This window comes from Dromiciops gliroides, chromosome 2 (genome assembly GCF_019393635.1).
Source record: "Dromiciops gliroides isolate mDroGli1 chromosome 2, mDroGli1.pri, whole genome shotgun sequence".
NCBI classification, from domain to species: Eukaryota; Metazoa; Chordata; class Mammalia; order Microbiotheria; family Microbiotheriidae; genus Dromiciops; species Dromiciops gliroides.
This window is the reverse complement of record NC_057862.1, coordinates 563,191,179-563,209,089: the sequence shown is the minus strand read 5'-3', so window position 1 is coordinate 563,209,089 and position 17,911 is coordinate 563,191,179. Positions and strand designations below refer to the sequence as shown.

The 17,911-nt window shown below is 39.6% G+C and overlaps 1 protein-coding gene across 2 annotated transcripts in view; it reads right to left on the bottom strand.

The window, feature by feature from the left end:
- KIF16B (kinesin family member 16B) overlaps positions 1-17,911 on the bottom strand; it is a 358,373-nt gene that overhangs the window by 176,346 nt on the left and 164,116 nt on the right. For both annotated transcript variants that reach the window (XM_043987183.1, XM_043987182.1), the window contains exons 14-15: positions 12,059-12,110; positions 9,491-9,628 (exon numbers count right to left, since the gene is read on the bottom strand). In XM_043987183.1, coding sequence (XP_043843118.1) covers positions 9,491-9,628; positions 12,059-12,110 — 190 coding nt within the window. The remainder of the gene's footprint in view (positions 1-9,490; positions 9,629-12,058; positions 12,111-17,911) is intronic.

Here is a 17,911-nt window from a genome sequence, read left to right as displayed (position 1 = left end):
CTTAATATGGCCAAGGCGCAGCATATTCTGAACATCCATGACAAAACTTCTAACACTATTTAAAAGTGAGGTGCCCTTCAATGTACCCCCTACAACCTACCAAACAAAACACAGACTCCTTTGCTGCCACTAGAGGAGAGCCAAAATTTTTGCAATATTGGCACTCCTTCTTGCACTCAAGCCTCCTTCCAAACTAGGTCGATTGTTGTTCACCCAAAGTCCTGCCTTCATCTGTATCTGTGCATTTGTCCCCTTATCCCATCTTCATTCATTGAAATCCTCCTGGGATTGAGAGTCATCTGGCCCATGACACCTCATGTCCTTCCTGCCTTGAGTTCAACTCAACAAGTTGGTGGTGGTGGTGGTGTCTGTCTTTCATTCTTGAAGAGGACCATGACATAGGGGTGATGTCTTGACTTGCAATGAAGGAGAGCTATTCAATGTCACCAACCTCACTCTTTCCTCCAGAGCCATCTGGGTCCAGTGGCAAGATATACATACTGGAGATGGCCCCAGATGTCTGAGGCAATTGGGGATAAGTGATTTTCCCAGGATCATACAGCTAGTAAGTGTCTAAAGTGAGATTTGAACTCAGGTCCTCCCAACTTCAGGGCTAGTGCTCCAACCACGGCATTGTGATTTTACAAGCAACTATGTTCAGCAAACTATGCTTAGACACTGGGGAGAAAAAGCCAGATATGAAAGAGTCTGCCCTCAAAAAGCTGTACATGTACATGTCCACACTTAAATATAACATAATTTGAGGGCAATGATATATGTGAGAGAAGGAAGGAACAGGTCATCAAGGAAAGCTTCAAGGAAAAGATAGCACATGGGCTGAGCTTTAAAAGTGGCTAAGGACACTGAAAGATTAAATCCTACTTGGTATCTGCTACTCTACCCTCCCAGAATAAGCACATCACTTTTAAACTCACCACCAAGTTGCTAACTCAGGCCTTGATTAACACCACCTTCCTTAGCTGCCTCACAAGTTCCTCACAATGCCTTCCTTTATGGAGGACAGAAACTGGACTCTCAGCTCACCCACTTTGCCTCTGCTGCCCTCCCTGGTATCAACTCCATGGAACAAAATGCCCCTTGCAGGGTAATCCCTAGTGGCCCCCTCACCCAACCCAATCCCATTTTCCTGCCTTCTTTTGTGTCTTATTTCCCCTTAGATTTCCTTTTATTAATTATATCCCAAGTACTTAGCACAGTGCCCAGCACATAGTAAATGTTTATTGGGTTGTATTGCAAGCATGTAGATAAGGAAGAACTATATTTTAGGCAATGCAGGTACTAATACAAAGAAGAAGGAGAGAAGAGGGTCTAACCAGCAGCTAAGTTTGGCTGAAATTCAGAGAGCTCATTGAGGCTTAATAAAAGAAAATTAGGCAGGACAGGTGGTTGGATCCAAATTGTGGAGTGCCTTAAGGGCTGAGGAGTTTATATTTCATCCTGGAGGCAACATGAAGTAGATGTTTGAATAACCCATTACATACTTAAAGTTATGGAAAGTAGCCTTTCCTACTTTGTATTTGACTAACAGGTACCATCGGTTCTCTTAGCCAGCTCTTATTAATACTCAAATCACATATATCTTAACCTTTAATTTTCTTATATAGTAAAATGGGCCCTAGGATTATGGCTCACAAGAAGACAAAACAGTGACTTCTGTGCCAAACTGTTTGACCTCACTTATACACTGAACTGAATTGAATAAGATGATATTATAGTCATTGTGTATATAATGAATCCTCCTTCCCAGAATGTAAGGGTAGAAGTTGTGTTGTTTTTCATCTTTGTAGGCCTAGAACTTATTGCAATGCTTAGCACACACAGTAGGTACCTAAATGTGTGTTGAAATGAAATGGATTAAATTAAAGGAAGAACTGACTCTAATCCTTTAATTCTATAGTTTTTGACATCCATATAGCCTGGAGAGCTGCAATGCCTAAGTAAAATTTTAAAAAAAAAATCTTAATCACATTGCTACTTGATTATATCATGTATTGCCTTGGGAAATAACACAATGTAGGATCTCATTGCCTTTAGACTTGTTAAAGACAATTAAACCCTACACTCTAGCATCCTAATACCATCTGACATAGCATTTTACCTCTATTTCATTAACAGTGGTACTGAGAAGTCTGTGGCATAGAAGAATGCCAGAGGTGTTCTAAACCATCAGAATTGAAAATCATGCCATCACAGGAGTAAAACAATTAATAGCACCCTTCAGGGAAAGAACATCCTGACAATTAACCTTGAATACCAATTAATGCAACCACTTTCCTTGGATAAGCCATACAGTGACTTTAATCATTAATATTAAGGAAAAGTTTTTCACTCCAATCATCTTTAGGCTGACAATGAATGCCTTTAATGGACGTTCATTGTCCACAGGAAAGTTCCAGTGAGGGCAAAGGTCAATGAATAAAAATAATTTGTCATCTATAAGCAGTGAGAGAATTGAAGGACAGGAACTTTGCTCTTGCTAAGTCCAAACAGATAATAAGTTTGAGGTTCACATAACCGTTCTCAAATACTCAAAGAGAGCTAGGATTTCATCACTCCGGACGTTTCCTCCAAAGAATAACACAATTACACACTGAAAGGGTCGGAAGGAAGGAAGGAAGGAAGGAAGGAAGGAAGGAAGGAAGGAAGGAAGGAAGGAAGGAAGGAAGGAAGGAAGGAAGGAAGGAAGGAAGGAAGACATCTTCTTGAGAAACTCCAAAGACAGGGAACCCCAAATCTCTCGAGGCAATTCATTCCATTTTGGACAGATCTCATTGTTGGGAAGTTTCTTCCAAGATCAAACCTAAATTGAGCTCTCTGCAAAGTTTGCACTTTATTCCTGATCCTGCCTTACAGAACCAGATGGAACAGTCTAACCCCTCTATGACATAATTTGCTGTCAGATACTGGAAGGCAGCCATCATGTCCCTGGAGTCTTCCTTTCTCTGAATCATGCCCAGTTCTTACAAGTGATCCTCAGGTGAGATGTCTTCAAGGTCCTTCACACTCCTGGCCACCTGCCTCTGGATATTGTCTAGTTTAACACTGCCTTTTTGAAGGCATGGTGTCCAGAAAGGGACAAGAACTGGAGCTGGGATCTCACTGGTAAAGGGAACTCCCTCTATTAACGCAATTGGGAATCTTCTCTGACATTCATAATCTTAGCAATTTTAGTCTATTTAGTTTAAGCACTACCTAGAGCACAGAAGTGAAGTGACTTGCCCAAGGTCACTCAATCAGTATTTATTGTAGGCAGAACTTGATCCCAGGTCTTGTAACCTTCAAAGCCACTATCCACTAGGACATACTGTCCAGAACAGAACATAATTTCCCTAATGAAACAGTAGGACTATGGCCTCCCCATTTCTGGAAGTGATGTCATTCTTTTTTTTCCATATAAATATTTTATTATTTTCCAGTTACATTTAGAGATAGTTTTCAACATTGGTTTTATAAGATTTCTAGTTTCAAATTTTTCTCCCTCCCTTCCCTCCCCCGACCCAAGACAGCATGTAATCTGATATAGGTTATATATGTACAATCACATTAGTCATTAGTACAATCTGCATTAGTCATGTTATAAGAGAAGAATCAGAGCAAAAAGGAAAAAAAAAAACCTCAAAAAACAACAACAACAAACACTAGAAATAGTATGGTTCTATCTGCATCTACATTCCACAGTTTTTTTTTTTTCCTGAATGTGGAGAACATTTTCCATCATGAGTCCTTTGGAACTATCTTTGACCATTGTATTGCTGAGAAGAATCAAGTCTAAATGATGTCATTCTTTTGTTTTGTTTTGGGTTTTCTTCGGGCCAATGGGGGTTAAGTGCCTTGCCCAGTCACACAGCTAGTAAGTGTCAAGTATCTGAAGCCGGATTTGAACTCAGGTCCTCCTGAATCCAGGGTTGGTGGCTTTATCCATTGTGCCACCTAGCCACCCCTATTGATGTCATTCTTAATGAAGCACCAGATTCATTGCATTACCTTCTTTGGTTGCCACCTTATACTGCTGACCCATATTTAACTTGCAGTCACCCACTGAAACCCGGAAATTGTTTTCACAACTACCAACAATAATATTTTACAACATAACAAGCAAATAACAAAAATCTCTGTCTTTCTAGCCCACACAACTATGGGTTCTATCCAACATGCTAGGGGACTTCCTCAAATTCTTCTGGCTTCACAAGGGTAGTAGACTCTGACAGTTCCTAATTTCTCACCAAGCTAAACTCATCTTGGACTTCTTCAGCTTTACCACCATGCTCCCAGTAAATTCATCATTGGGAAATCTCATTATCTTCCAATGTAATACAAACAGCTTTGTTACTCATGTCTCATCAAGACCCTCTGCCCCTCTGATTGGAGTGTGGAGCCATAAATGCCTCCACTTAAGGAGAAGAACCACTTGGCTATGCTCATTTCAGACTTCTTTGATTTATCCAACATGCCTTGATTCCAGGACACCTCTCCTTCCCCCACCCCTTTAAGTTTTCTTTTCTGTATTGTCTTCCCTCATTAGATTGTAAGCTCTTTGAGGACAGGGACTTTCTTTTATGTGTGTGTGTGTGTATTTGTATCCCCCTACTATGTGTCTGATACATAGTAGGTGTTTAACAAATATCCACTGACTATTGATTAATAGGTCACATGAACCAGCCACTGACCATCCTTCATTATTGACACATAACAGGCTCATCATAATTTCCCCAACGATGGAAGTTACTCTGCTTCTTTTTCAAAGATGTGTATTTGCAATAAGCTAGAGACTATTCACACACATCATATAGTAATCAAACAACTCTCCATTTGCTCTGTGTAATACTCATGTTTAATTTTTTGGATACTGAAGTGTTACTCAGAGCCACAGAGCATGACTGTAGAACTTTCAAAGACAGGCCTCTGTTTCTCAAAGAAGTTTGAGGTCATTAAAGGAATTTTACAATTTCTTGAAAGCAATTAAGCCCACTTTCCTCCATCTATTTTATTTTGTTTTTGTTTTTGTTTAGTGAGACAATTGGGGTTAAGTGACTTGCCTAGGGTCACAAAGCTAGTAAGTGTTAAGTGTCTAAGGCCGGATATGAACTCAGGTCCTCCTGACTCCAGGGCTGGTGCTCTATCCACTGCACCACCTAGCTGCCCCACTCCTCCATCTATTTTGCTCTACTTAATCAAATACCTTTTTTTAAATCAAATACCTTTTTTAAAAAATAAAAAAATATTTAGTAAGCAATAAATACTGCAGAATCTTGTACTCTATGAATTTCTCAATCAACTGTATCTCCATTTAATATGGAATGTTGATTATATGAGTAAGTCAAATGCATTATTTCAATTGTATGTAATATCTTTCTCATTCTACTTTTGTGTTAATTTTGATCTTTGCTCTAAAAAGATAATGTGCTTGGGCAAACAGTTAAATCAAGAATTATTCCCTTCATACATTAATTATTTTCTCTTTTAAAAATATATATTTTTTGTGAAGTACTTTCCATTCCCTATACATAACTATTTTTTTTCTCAAAGTATTCACTATATAGATAAGTATCAGGTTTCAGTATAGTCTACAAGTCTTTAGACTCTCATTCTTTATTCCTATTTAAAATATATTTCTTGACATCCCCCATTATTTCCAACTTTGCAATGAAGTCCCCAAGTAACATATATTTATACATTTATTTAATGTGGAGGATCTAATTAAACCTGTTGTAGAATTTCTCTCCTTCTTCACACCAGTGGAACACAAGCTACCTGAGTGGGACCAATGGTTTCCTTTCATATTCAAATCCTCAACACGTAGCATAATTCCTGACATGTAGTGGGTGCTTAAGAAATACTTATTGATTTTCTGATCTTTTGAAACAATGCTGGTGCATAAGCAGTGATTATTTTCATGCGATTTCTTTTTGTTAAATATGATGAACATATTATGAGTTGACTGTTTCATAAAATGACTGTTTCCTGTTGTTTTGGGGTACAAAATAAAACCAATTCCACCAAATCCTTGCTTTGCCTTCCTAAGGAAAGGCTGTGATCTGACCCTTCCATTGTGCTACAACTTGCTTCTTTCTTTTGTTTGGATTTAAAGTGAGAATTGCAAGAATGGTACAGTTCCTCTAGCAGTATGTTTACTTACTGATCAGTAGATAAGGATCTCATATTTGCAGAAACAACAGCTAAGTAACAGCCTATAGATAGTTGAATAACTGATTCATAGCACCTTCTGCTTGATTTCTATCACCTGACCACTGCCACTGGAGAAGCACAAGGCCATACAAAGTTGAAGGCCATTTTGTATTATCTTACGTTTTGCTTTACTCCACAAATTGCCATGGTCATCACATGGCTCAAGTCATGACACTGAGCCTTTCCATACATAGGCTAGATGGGTCCTTGGAAAACCAACTACCTGTTTCTATTACCATACTGGAAATATTTCAAATATGATACAATATGGGTCCTGCGGGAATAGCTTTTGAACACCCAGGATCACTTTTATACCACAAGGAGGCATCAGAGTAAAAATTTCTGGAGGTAGGAAAGTAGCATAAAAGGTAAATCCTAAATCTGAGTGCAGGTAATCCCAAACTGCTAGGTGGATGGTAGCCTATCGCACCTTTCATGAGACTAGATTTTGGAAAATCAAAAAGTCACTGTGGTATAGAGAAAAGAAAGCTAGACACAGAGTCAGGAGAGGTGGGATTTTGTTAGGGGTTGGCCTGATGCCAATCACCTTTGAGTTCAGGTTCAACATTGGTCCAAAATGAGGCATTCACAAGTCACTGAACAGTTTAACAAAAGGGGAGTTTGCTCACCCTGACGCAGCAAGGACACGCATCTAAGAGAATCTCACTTTGGGAGAACCCCAATCCTGTCATAAAGGTAAATCTCACTGCTGACACTTAAGAGCTATGTGACCTTAGCCAAGTCAACTATTCTCTCTAAGCCTCATTTTCTTTATCTGTAAATTGAGTATAATAATCCCTAAGACCTACCTCCCAGGCTTGGTTTTAGTGTAAAGCAATTGGTTGTATAAGTGTTGGTTATTCCAGAGCAACAATGTTAGCCATAGTAGTTAGTATCTCCTGTTAGGCCACAGAACCTGACTGATCCAAAACCATAAATGGAATAAGAAGTAGTACCCCTGAGTATCCTGGAGTCCCACTGACCCAAAACAACTCTCAAAGGGGTGGAAGACGGTGAAAAGGTGAGAACCCTGAAGGTAAAGAGCTCAAAGAATGGGGACAGGGATGGTGCTGGCAGCTCTGACAGTGAGCACCCATCAGGGAGGGCAGTCAGCAGGTTAAAGATAATTGGAATCCCCCAAGGAGAGAGCTAAAAGGGGCCAGGGAAGGAATCCAGCCCAAAGCTTCCATGTTATACACTGAGAAACAGACTCTGAGCAGAGAAGGGACCTGTGGAAAGCCACACAGTGAGGAAGAATAGGAATAACTGCTAGCGGTCCCGTGATGTGTTAGGGTTCACAAAGCACAGTTTTTCAAACAACCCTGTAAAGTTGAAGCAACATTATTGCTCCACCCTTATTACAGGTGTGAAACTGAGTCTCAGAAAGCTTTAGGCACTTGCATATGGCCACACAATTAATGTGGGATGAAGCTTGGCCTCATGGGAGATTTTCCTGAGTCCAAAGTGTTATATTACCACTAGTAAAAGGTAGAGTCAAAACTGGCACCCATGTCTTCTGACTCAAAGTCCAATGCTCTGTTCACAATACCACCACAAGTAATTATTTTCCCTGTTTTAGAAAATGTAAATGCCCAAAGCCCAGATCTTTGAAGGCATGAATAAAATATTGCTTTTAAAAAACAAATTACACATATATGGTCCCTTTGAATTCACTGATATAATAAGGGTTAAAATTAAATTCAGTAATCACTTATCAGGTTACTACTACATGTAAGACACCATAGTAGACACTGGGAATATGAAAATAAAAACAGAATAATACCAACCTTCAGGGTTCTTATATTACACAGAATGTAGACTAAATTACATAGTCAAATAAATATAAGGAATTTCAGGAAGTATTAACAACTGAAGGAGTAGACAGAATCCCATAATTAGTGGTACCTGAGTTAAGTCTTGAAGGAAGCTAGAGATTCTAAGAGGTGGCAAGGGGGAGACAATAGATCACAGGGAAGCAACCTGTGAAAAGGTGGGACATGGAATGTCAATTTCCAGGAGCATCAAGCAAGTCAGTTTTGCTAGAACATCAAGAATGTGAAGAGGAAATAACTCTGGAAGCCAGATTGTGGAAGGCTTTTAAATGCCAGGTTGAAAGAGTTTGTGATTCGTCCTTGAGGAAATAATAAGGAGTCACTGAAGAGTTCTGAGCAGGAGTGATCTGGCCTGACCCAGATCTTGAGAATATTAATTTGACAGCTATGCAGAAAATGGATTGCAGGGAGGAAAGATTGAAAGCAAGTAGACTGGTCAAGAGGTTATTGCAATCATCAATGCGAGAGGTGATGAGGGCCTGAAATGGCAGCAGCCTGGTGACAGAAGACAAGGAGATGTATGTGAGAGACATTGTGCAGGAAGAATGAACAAAACTTTGGAATGGTTTTGCTAAGGGCAGGGGAGAAGCCGAAAGAGAAGAGAAACTTAAAAGTGAGTCAGTAGGGGCAGCTAGGTGGCACAGTGGATAGAGCATGGGCCCTGGAGTCAGGAGTACCTGAGTTCAAATCCGGCCTCAGACACTTAACACTTACTAGCTGTGTGACCCTGGGCAAGTCACTTAACCCCAATTGCCTCACTAAAAAAAAAAAAATAGTGAGTCAGTAGCTTCAAACCTGAATGACTTGAATACTGGTTGTGCTCTCAAAGGAAATAGAAAAATACAGAGATGGGGTACAAGGGGAGAAGGTGAAGATGAGTTCTGTTCTGGACATTTGTTATTGTTCAGTCACTTCAGTCATGCCCAACTCTTCATAACCCCATCTGGGGTTTTCGTGTTAAAGATACTGGAGTGGTTTGCCATTTACTTCTCCAGCTAATTTTATAGATGAGGAAACAGAGATAATCAGGATTAAGTGACTTGCCATGGGTCACACAGCTAATATAAGTGTCTGAGGCCAGATTTGAACTCAGGAAGATGATTCTTTCTGACTCCAGGCCTGGCACTCTGCCAACCTACCTACCCATGGAGTTGCTGAATATTAAATAGCAGAAGGAAAACCTAACTCAAGGAAACTCAAGAGAAACACACAATGATTTAAAAAGAGCCAAAAAACCCCTTCAATTATATTCCTACAAAATCAGTTAATCAAATTTGAAATAAAATTTCATTGCCTAATTACATTCTTATCCACAGATAACACATGATACAATAATAAACGTTACTATTTGTTATTAGATAATAAACACTATAATATATTGTTGTATTTTTTACAATACATACAATAGTAAAACATTACTAGGTACTAGGGAAAGGTCCTAGGACAAATACCTTGATTCAGGTGTGTAGCTTCTAGGATCTGAATCCCATTCACGGAGCACTGAGATCCATTCAGTGGTATTAAAGTCACTGTTCCATTGACATTTTCAAAGACACAGTGTTCACTTTCCAAATCCAGGCCGTGAAGAACTGTATGGGGAAATAAATCATAAATAATGAGGAAGATGCTCTCTTGTATATCAGCCCTTATCTTTTGTCCCTCCTGTATAGATTCACAGTATTTTCTTTGATCTTATCAATCACTTTAAGTTCCACAAATGTGCTCTATAAAATGGAAGCTAGGAGTTTTGTACATAGTGCAGGGCACTGACAGGTATGAGACTCAGTTTCAAATCCTAATGTCCCTTCACCCCTCTGGGCTTCAGTTTCATAATATGCACAAAATTAGAATGGATCGTAGATTAATCTCCTAAAATGGCACCCAGATCTATGATTCTAGCCTATATGATTCTGGGGGGGGTTGGGGCAATGAGGGTTAAGTGACTTGCCCAGGGTCACACAGCTAATCTCAAGAGTCTGCGGTCGCATTTGAACTCAGGTCCTCCTGAATCCAGGGCCAGTGCTTTTATCCACTGCAAGTCTATATAAATTTTAATTAAAGGGCATTCGTATTAATCTGTTACAAGCATCTAGGATTTTCTAACAAACCTGAGAATATAACAGATTATTGTATAAAATAAAAAGTTATGAATTACTGATTTAGGAAGATAATCTTTTAAAAATGATGATTTTTGGGGGCAGCTAGGTGGCGCAGTGGATAGAGCACCGGCCCTGGAGTCAGGAGTACCTAAGTTCAAATCCAGCCTCAGACACTTAACACTTACTAGCTGTGTGACCCTGGGCAAGTCACTTAACCCCAATTGCCTCACAAAAAAAAAAAAAAATGATGATTTTTAATTTTCTGAGCTAAAACAGTACTATAATTTTTTTTTCTATGATACTTTTTGTCATTTTGATGATTTTTCATTGCCATAAGAAAGTGATAGGAAAGTCAATGTAATCAGTGACCAACGAGCAGCTGGTAGCACAGTGGATAGGGCGCTGGTCCTCAGGAGGACCTGAGTTCAGGTCTGGCCACAGACACTTGACACTTACAAGCTGTGTGGCCCTGGGAAAGTCACTTAACCCTCATTGCCCCGCAAAAACAACAACAACAACAAAAGTGACCAAGATGGAGGCAGGAGGAAAGCTAATCAGGGAAAAGAGCAAGCCTACTTTCTCTATCTTGGGAGCAGGATCCCAGGGGTAGCTGAGGTTTATGATTAGGCTGTCCAAGGAATGGTGCAGCACTGTTCCAAAAGACCCCAAAGAAAGGAGACTGAAGTCACATTGGAGGGTCACAGTCTGTGGCATTGGTGAGAGAACTCTCCTCCATGGGAATGATGCAGAAAAGATGGGAATGCTAGGGTTCTCTTCTGGATGAGTGAACTAGGGAAAATAAAAACCTGCTGATTAATCTTATGATATAATAAGTCACATTACAGTCTACCTCATCTATCAAAAATCAAAAGGGTTTGCATGATTTTTGTGGGAGTTAAAATCTCTTAAGATCCTCCACTAAAGCTCTCCTTTGATATTTGATTAGAATGTGGCTCTGACCTAAGTTCTACACCTATGCCAAGGAACACCAGTTCAGACTAGATATTATAGCTAGAAAAATTCTGCTGAAGGGCCTGGCAATGTGGCTGTGTTTCTGTTGTCTAAGAGCATCCAAGTCAAATCTGACAAAGTTCATCACCTGATGGTGCATGACTAGGTATGGTTTGTTTTGGAACTAGTCATTCATAATGACTATTTAAGACAAAAAATGGTTGTAAGCTGCACTGGTATAGTGAAAGCACAGATGGAAGATCGGGGTGGAAGCAGAGAAAAAGCAGGGGGATTACTGAGGTATGAAACGATTACTCTAGGCACTGGCAGTTCTCATTATTGCCTATATCTTTACTCTCAAGATGTCATTATGTTCAGAACTGTAAGTAAAAAAAATGCAAATTATCACTAGTATGAGAAAACTAGGTGGGCACAGTGGATAGAGCACTGGGCCTCAAGTCAAGAAGATATGAGTTAATATCCTAACTCAGTTACTTACTTGTGTGACTTTAAGCAAGTCACTTAACCTCATATATAAAATGGAGAAAATAATAGTATCTAACACCCAGGGTTGTTGTAAGGATCAGTGAGATAATATTTGTAAAGCCCTTAGCATAGTTCCTGGCACACAGAAGGTGTTATACAAATCCTAGCCATCATTATTGTTGTTGTTATTGTAGTATCTTCCTGAGTGTCTTCAAATTTATGTCACAAACACATATAAAATCCACCCAAATGTGTGTGTTTCAGGGAATAGGTGCAAGTTTACTAATTTACTTTGAATTAGAACTGTCTCCATGTTATAGTTTGAAGGCAGGCTTCAAAATAACAAAAATGTAAAATACCATTCAAGAAGGTTTATTTACTTATACCAAGTGAAATTCAGATCAGTCAATGGAAGCTCATTCATTGTTTCCATATTAAATAATATAGCTCAAAGGAAAGAAAGAAGCGCCATAGATTTCTTACCAATATCTTGTTCTGTTGAAGCATCCTCTCTGCCAACATAAGTTTGACCCTCCTAAGAAGAAAACACACATTCTTATCAGGAAAAAAGAACATTTAGTTGTTTTTTTGTTTACGTGTTTGTTTTAAATATCATCTTTTGTCTAAGACCAATGACTACTATCAACTTCTAGTGATAAAATGGACATAAGTGTTACTACCAGAAGAAACCCACGAAGCTATATAAAAGATTACAGAGTCTCAACAAGCAAATGATACCTACAGCAGGCAAAGGTGGGGTTTTGCTCATTCCTTCACTGAAATCAATGGGAGAAGACAAACTTTGAGTTAAGAAGAAAGAATTTGAGAATGAGATTTGGATTTCTGCTCTACAGCTTAGACAGACTCTTGGCCAAGAAGGAATCAAATGGCTGATATTTGGAATTTTGTAAATCTAATCAATAGTCTTTAAATTGAAAAAGCAAGGGTTTGGGAAGCATCAGAATAATTCCTACTTTTGTCCAACAAGCTAGAAACCATACAAAATAGCCACAATGCAAGAAGAATGTCAATTAGAGGCTAACATCAGACAACATTACCTATTTCAAGAAAGGATTCAGATTTTTATAAACAAATGGAGAAAAAAAGTTGAAAAACAAAGTGAACTAAAGATCTTAATGCAAGAAGTCAAATTTGCCCTCAGGGGTTTCAGTCAGTCTTAGTTAGATGAGCTCTGTGGTTGGAATATGATTTGGGAAGGGAAAAAAGATAGACCAAAAAGGGAAGGCAAAGCAATATTCATAATAACAGCTATATTTAATGTAGCACCTCAAGGTTTGCAAACTGCTGTATATTATCTAACTTTATCCTAACAACCTGGTGGGCGGGGGGGGGGGGGAAGAGAATAGATAGGTGCAATTATGCCCGTTTTTTTAAATGGGGAAACTGAAGAAGACAGAAATTAAGGGACTTGCCCAGGATCACATAGCTAGTCTGAAGGCTTGAACTCAGGTCTTCTTGACTCCAGGCCCAGTAGTCTATTCCCTATGCCATACTGTAAAGCAATCCTAAAACAAGAGGAGGGAAACATGGTGGACAGTATTTGGGTGAAGATCAACAGGAGAAATAGAAGCAATATTTTGTCTAGAATACACTACTAATGGGGGGGCGGGGGAGTTTGGGAAATGTCACAAACGTAGCACAAAGGTAATAAATGGGATAGAGAGATAAAGGCCTAGAAATTTGGGTTAAGAGACTCTAAGAGAAAAAAGATGGAGCTTTAAAGAAGAGGGCTACATCCACTTCAGTGTCTGAAGCCTCTTCATTTGGCTTTCTGTAGGTCCCATTCAAGCTTTGTTCTGGTACTCTCAGAGCACTCAATCTCTTCTTCTCCTGTGCTCTGAAATGAAAGCACACCTTCTGGTGGAAGATCCAGCACACCTGCTCTTCTCTGCTCCAGTTCTGCATAACCAGTCAGAGAAGGTCTTAACTGTCTTGTCCAATACTTAAAATCCAGCCGATCCAGCTTAGGTACCAACAGTACCTGGACATGCATGGTAGAAAGGCAGGCAGAAGCAAGTAGTCAGGAGCTCTCTTCTAAAACTCAAACTTCTAAAACTTTTCCAAATGAGAATTCCATTTCTTCTCATGGAAAGAGAATGAGCCAAGGTACTGTCCTCATTTCTCACACCTTCTTTACTTCTACCTCTTAGAATCCTAAGCTCCCATCTAAGGCTCAGCTCTTTCCAGATCCCCTCCCCACTGACTGTTCTATCCCCAGCTCCCAGACTTACTTCGTATTGACTTTGTTATCTATTATGTCTTTTTAATTTCTGTACATGTGTTACTCCTCCTCCGCTGCCCTCCACAGTATAAGCTCCAAGACAGACACCAATTCATTTTTTGTCTCTTTAACCTTGTGTATGGCAAGCACCTCATGTTTACAGAATCCAACAGTGCCTGGGGAAGCTACAATCACTGAGACATCGGATAAGAGTTGCTATTGGTGTTGTTGTTGGTGGTGGTTTCCAACAAAAGCAGGGTGGATAACAATTTCTTGATTTGCCTTAGTGATAATTTTGTCCTTCAAAAGGAGTAGAAAGCAATGAAAGAAGTATTCTGACTGATTCCTACTATCATGGATGAACTTCCTTCTGAGGGGGAAATGATGGGAACCTTGGCAGAAAGTATCCATTTCAATTTGCAATAAAGTTGGAAAGGGAAGGTAGTAGAATCAGGAATAGTCTGGCCAAAGAGCATAAGTCTTAAGATATTAACATGAAACTCAGCAACAAACTCAGATTAAAAACAAAAAGTCAGAGGAAGAAAGATGAGGAAGACTTCTTGTTCAGTATTTTTCAATCATGTTCAATTCTCGGTGACCCCATTTAGGGTTTTCTTAGCAAAAATAATGGAGTAATTTGGAGAATTTCCTGCTCCAGCTCATTTTACAGATGAGGAAACTGAGGCAAACAGGGTTAAGGAACTTGCCAGGTGTCACAGAACTAGTAAGTGTCTGAGGTCAGATTTAAACTCAAATAAGTCACCCTGACTCCAAGCCTTGTACTCTTTCCTCTGGGGAAGGCAACTTAGAATAAATACAAAAGCATATCATTGTCATGTAAGAAGAGTGTTGAGGCTGGAATGCATCAAGACAGGCAAAAACAAACAAAATCAAGATAACTTCTTTTAGTTATATTGAAGAAGAAGAAAACATAGGGTTTCTGCTGATCAATCAACCAATCAAAATTTGTCAAGCACCATCTATGTGCAAGGCAGATGGTGGGTATGATAACAATAACTCTTGGCAGACAGGAGGATGAGCTGATCACCTCTTGTTTTACTATGTCTAACAAGTAGAAGGCAGTTTAGAATAGAACAAAGAGAACAAAAATGGCTATTAAGGGTATTAATACCCAGGATAAGTAAAGAAATGAGAAGAAAACACCTGTCCTCTAACAAGTTCAAGTCACTCTGACACAGATGAACTATATACTTATATACTGAAAAGAGTTATGAGATAAGATTACGGCTCCCTGCCTCCACCCCCACCCCTAGCCAGCAAGGATGATGCTTGAAAAATCATGAAGAACTAGAAAGGGTCCCATAGGATTGAGTAAGAACAGATGATGTAATGATTTTCAAAAGAAAAACAAAAAAAGGAAGAGAATGGAATCTAAAAACTCTAACTTGTAAGGGCCTAAAATTCTAGCTGTGATGTCTAAAACTTAATGAGTGGTCACCTTAAATTAGAAGCTTTAGCAAGAGTTTAGCCTTTTAAGTATATTAAAGTGCATTAGAAGTTAGTAGGGAGAGAGAGAGAGAGAGAGAGAGAGAGAGAGAGAGGGGGGGGTAAAACAGCCTTCTTCTAACTATCTCTAAGAGCCAGCCTCCAACCTCCTGCCAAGCTGCAGTCTGGAACCGAAAGGGCCTTGCTTCTCCACGGCTTCTCCCAGAAACTTCCTGTGATACAGGAAACAGGACTGTCCACACACACACACAGTTCCAAGCTAATTGGCTGGTAACATTGATTGACAGGACTCATGGGCGGCAGACATCACTTCAGGATGCCCAAATCACACAGTTTCTTTTCAGGCCAGAGCTCACAATGTCCCTCCCAGCAGGGGGTGTCATTCCAATTCTCACAAACTTGATTTTGATTACTAGCAATACTGTAGAATGTTGTGGTGGTGGTGGTGGTGGTTGTGGTTGTTGTTGTTATTGTTGTTATTATTATTGCAGGGCAATGAGGGTTAAGTGACTTTCCCAGGGTCACATAACTAGTAAGCATCAAGTGTCTGAGACTGGATTTGAGCTCAGATCCTCCTGAATCCAGGGCTGGTGCTTTATCTATTGTTCCACTTAGCTGCCCCCTGTAGAATTATTATTAAAGAGATAGTGAACTCTAAAATAAAACAATAAAAAATATCAGGTTAAGAACATAACAGGCAAGTGTTATTTTCCATTTTGACATGCTTCCTGCTTAATTAGCAGAATACTGTAAGTACAGATTGCCTGGATTTTAGCAAAGTTTCCAGTGATATGTTTTTTAAATGTATAGTTAGAGAGGCTGGATCATATATAATCATAATCATGTAAAATTCAGAACTGGTTGAATTGATGGACCCAAAGAAAAGTAATTCATGATTAGATGGAAGCTTGGACAAAGTTCTCTGGGGATGGCCTTGGGGATCTGTGCTGTCCCTATGTCGTTTAATATTGTGATCAATAATCTGGAATAAAGCAAGAGATGATACTCTTATCAAATTTTAAAATGTGATTCAATAAGTAATCATTAAGTATCAATCAAAATCAAAGCACTGTAAGGTGATCTGAAAGCAAAGACCAAAAAAAAAAAAAAAAAGAATCCTACTCTCAAAGGACTTACATTCTACTGAGATATAATAAATACAGAAGTCAACAGAAAGGAATTTCAAGAGCAAAGTGCTGGCACCTGTTCTGTGCTCTGAAGGGAAATGAAGATTCTGAGAGGCCAAGGTTACAGAAGGGCCTGCATACTAGACATGGGGCCCATTTGGGTAAAGGCACAGGGTCAAGAGGGTGCAGGAGGAAAACTGGAACACAGAATTAATGGAGGGAAATACTATAAAAGAAGCCCAGAAATATAGGTAAGAACCAGTTTGTGGAGAGCTTTAAATATCAGGGTAAGAGCCTGGGTACTTTTCTGTTTGGATTTTATCCTTAAAAGTAAAAGGGAACCACTAAAGATTCTTGAAAAAGAGATGACATTGCCACATTTGTTTTAGGAATAAAAATCTGACAGCTAGATGAAGGATAAATTGTAGAAAAGAGAACTACTAGAGGCTAGGAGACCAATTAGGAGGTTATTCTGATCATCCAGACAAAAGGCATTCAAGCCCTGAATGAGGGCACGGGGTTCTAAGAGCAGAGAGAAGGAGATAGATGCAAAAGAGGTTGTGGCGTTACAGCTGACAAAACCTGGCAACTTACTAGAAGATGACACCAAGCTGAGAGGGATAATTACCACCTTGGATGACATTCAGAATTCAAAGAGATCCTGATGGCCAAGATCCAGTGTTCTTGGGCAGAATCTAATCAGCTTGAATTTAATAGAATCCCTAGGAATTTTATAGCTGAGAAGTTTTACACTGGAGTTCAACTGTAAAGTACAAGATGGGGAAGGCACAGCCAGGCAGAAGTGCTGCTGAAAAAGATCTGGAGACCTCATACTAGAAGCCTAATATGAGTCCCCAGGGACATGGCCAGCAGGAAGCCACAGTGATCTGAGGCTACATTAAGAGGCATTGCATCAGAAAGAAAGCAAAGACTCCCACTATACTTGGAAATGGTCAGCTGTGGACACCGCATTTTTAGAAGGTGACTGATGAGCTGGAAGATGGAGAGGACAACTAAGATGGCAAAGGGCCCTGAGGGTCCTTATGATATGAAGGCTGGTTGGAGAAACTGTGGCTATTTAGCTTAATAAAGAGAAGCCTTAGAAGAGAAGATCAGAGGTGTCTGCAAGTATTTGAGGGTGGCCTTATAGGGCACAACTAGAAGTAGAGATTACATGTCACAGCTATCTGAGATCTTTGCCGCTGGGCACCCATGGCAACAGAGGGATCACTCTGAAGGGGCAGCGTGTATAGCTAAGATCTCAGCCTTCAGGGGTCCTGTGCACGTATGACCATACATGAGTTACTGTGCCAAGTGCAGGGGAAATGAAGGGCAAGAAAAAGCATTTCCTGTTCTCAAGGAGGTTATGTTCTAATGGGGGCAAACACACACACACATACACACACACACACACACACACACACACACACACACATATATACACACATTTATATTTACCCATGTGCATATGAGAAACATTAAAAATTGAGGTCACCACCA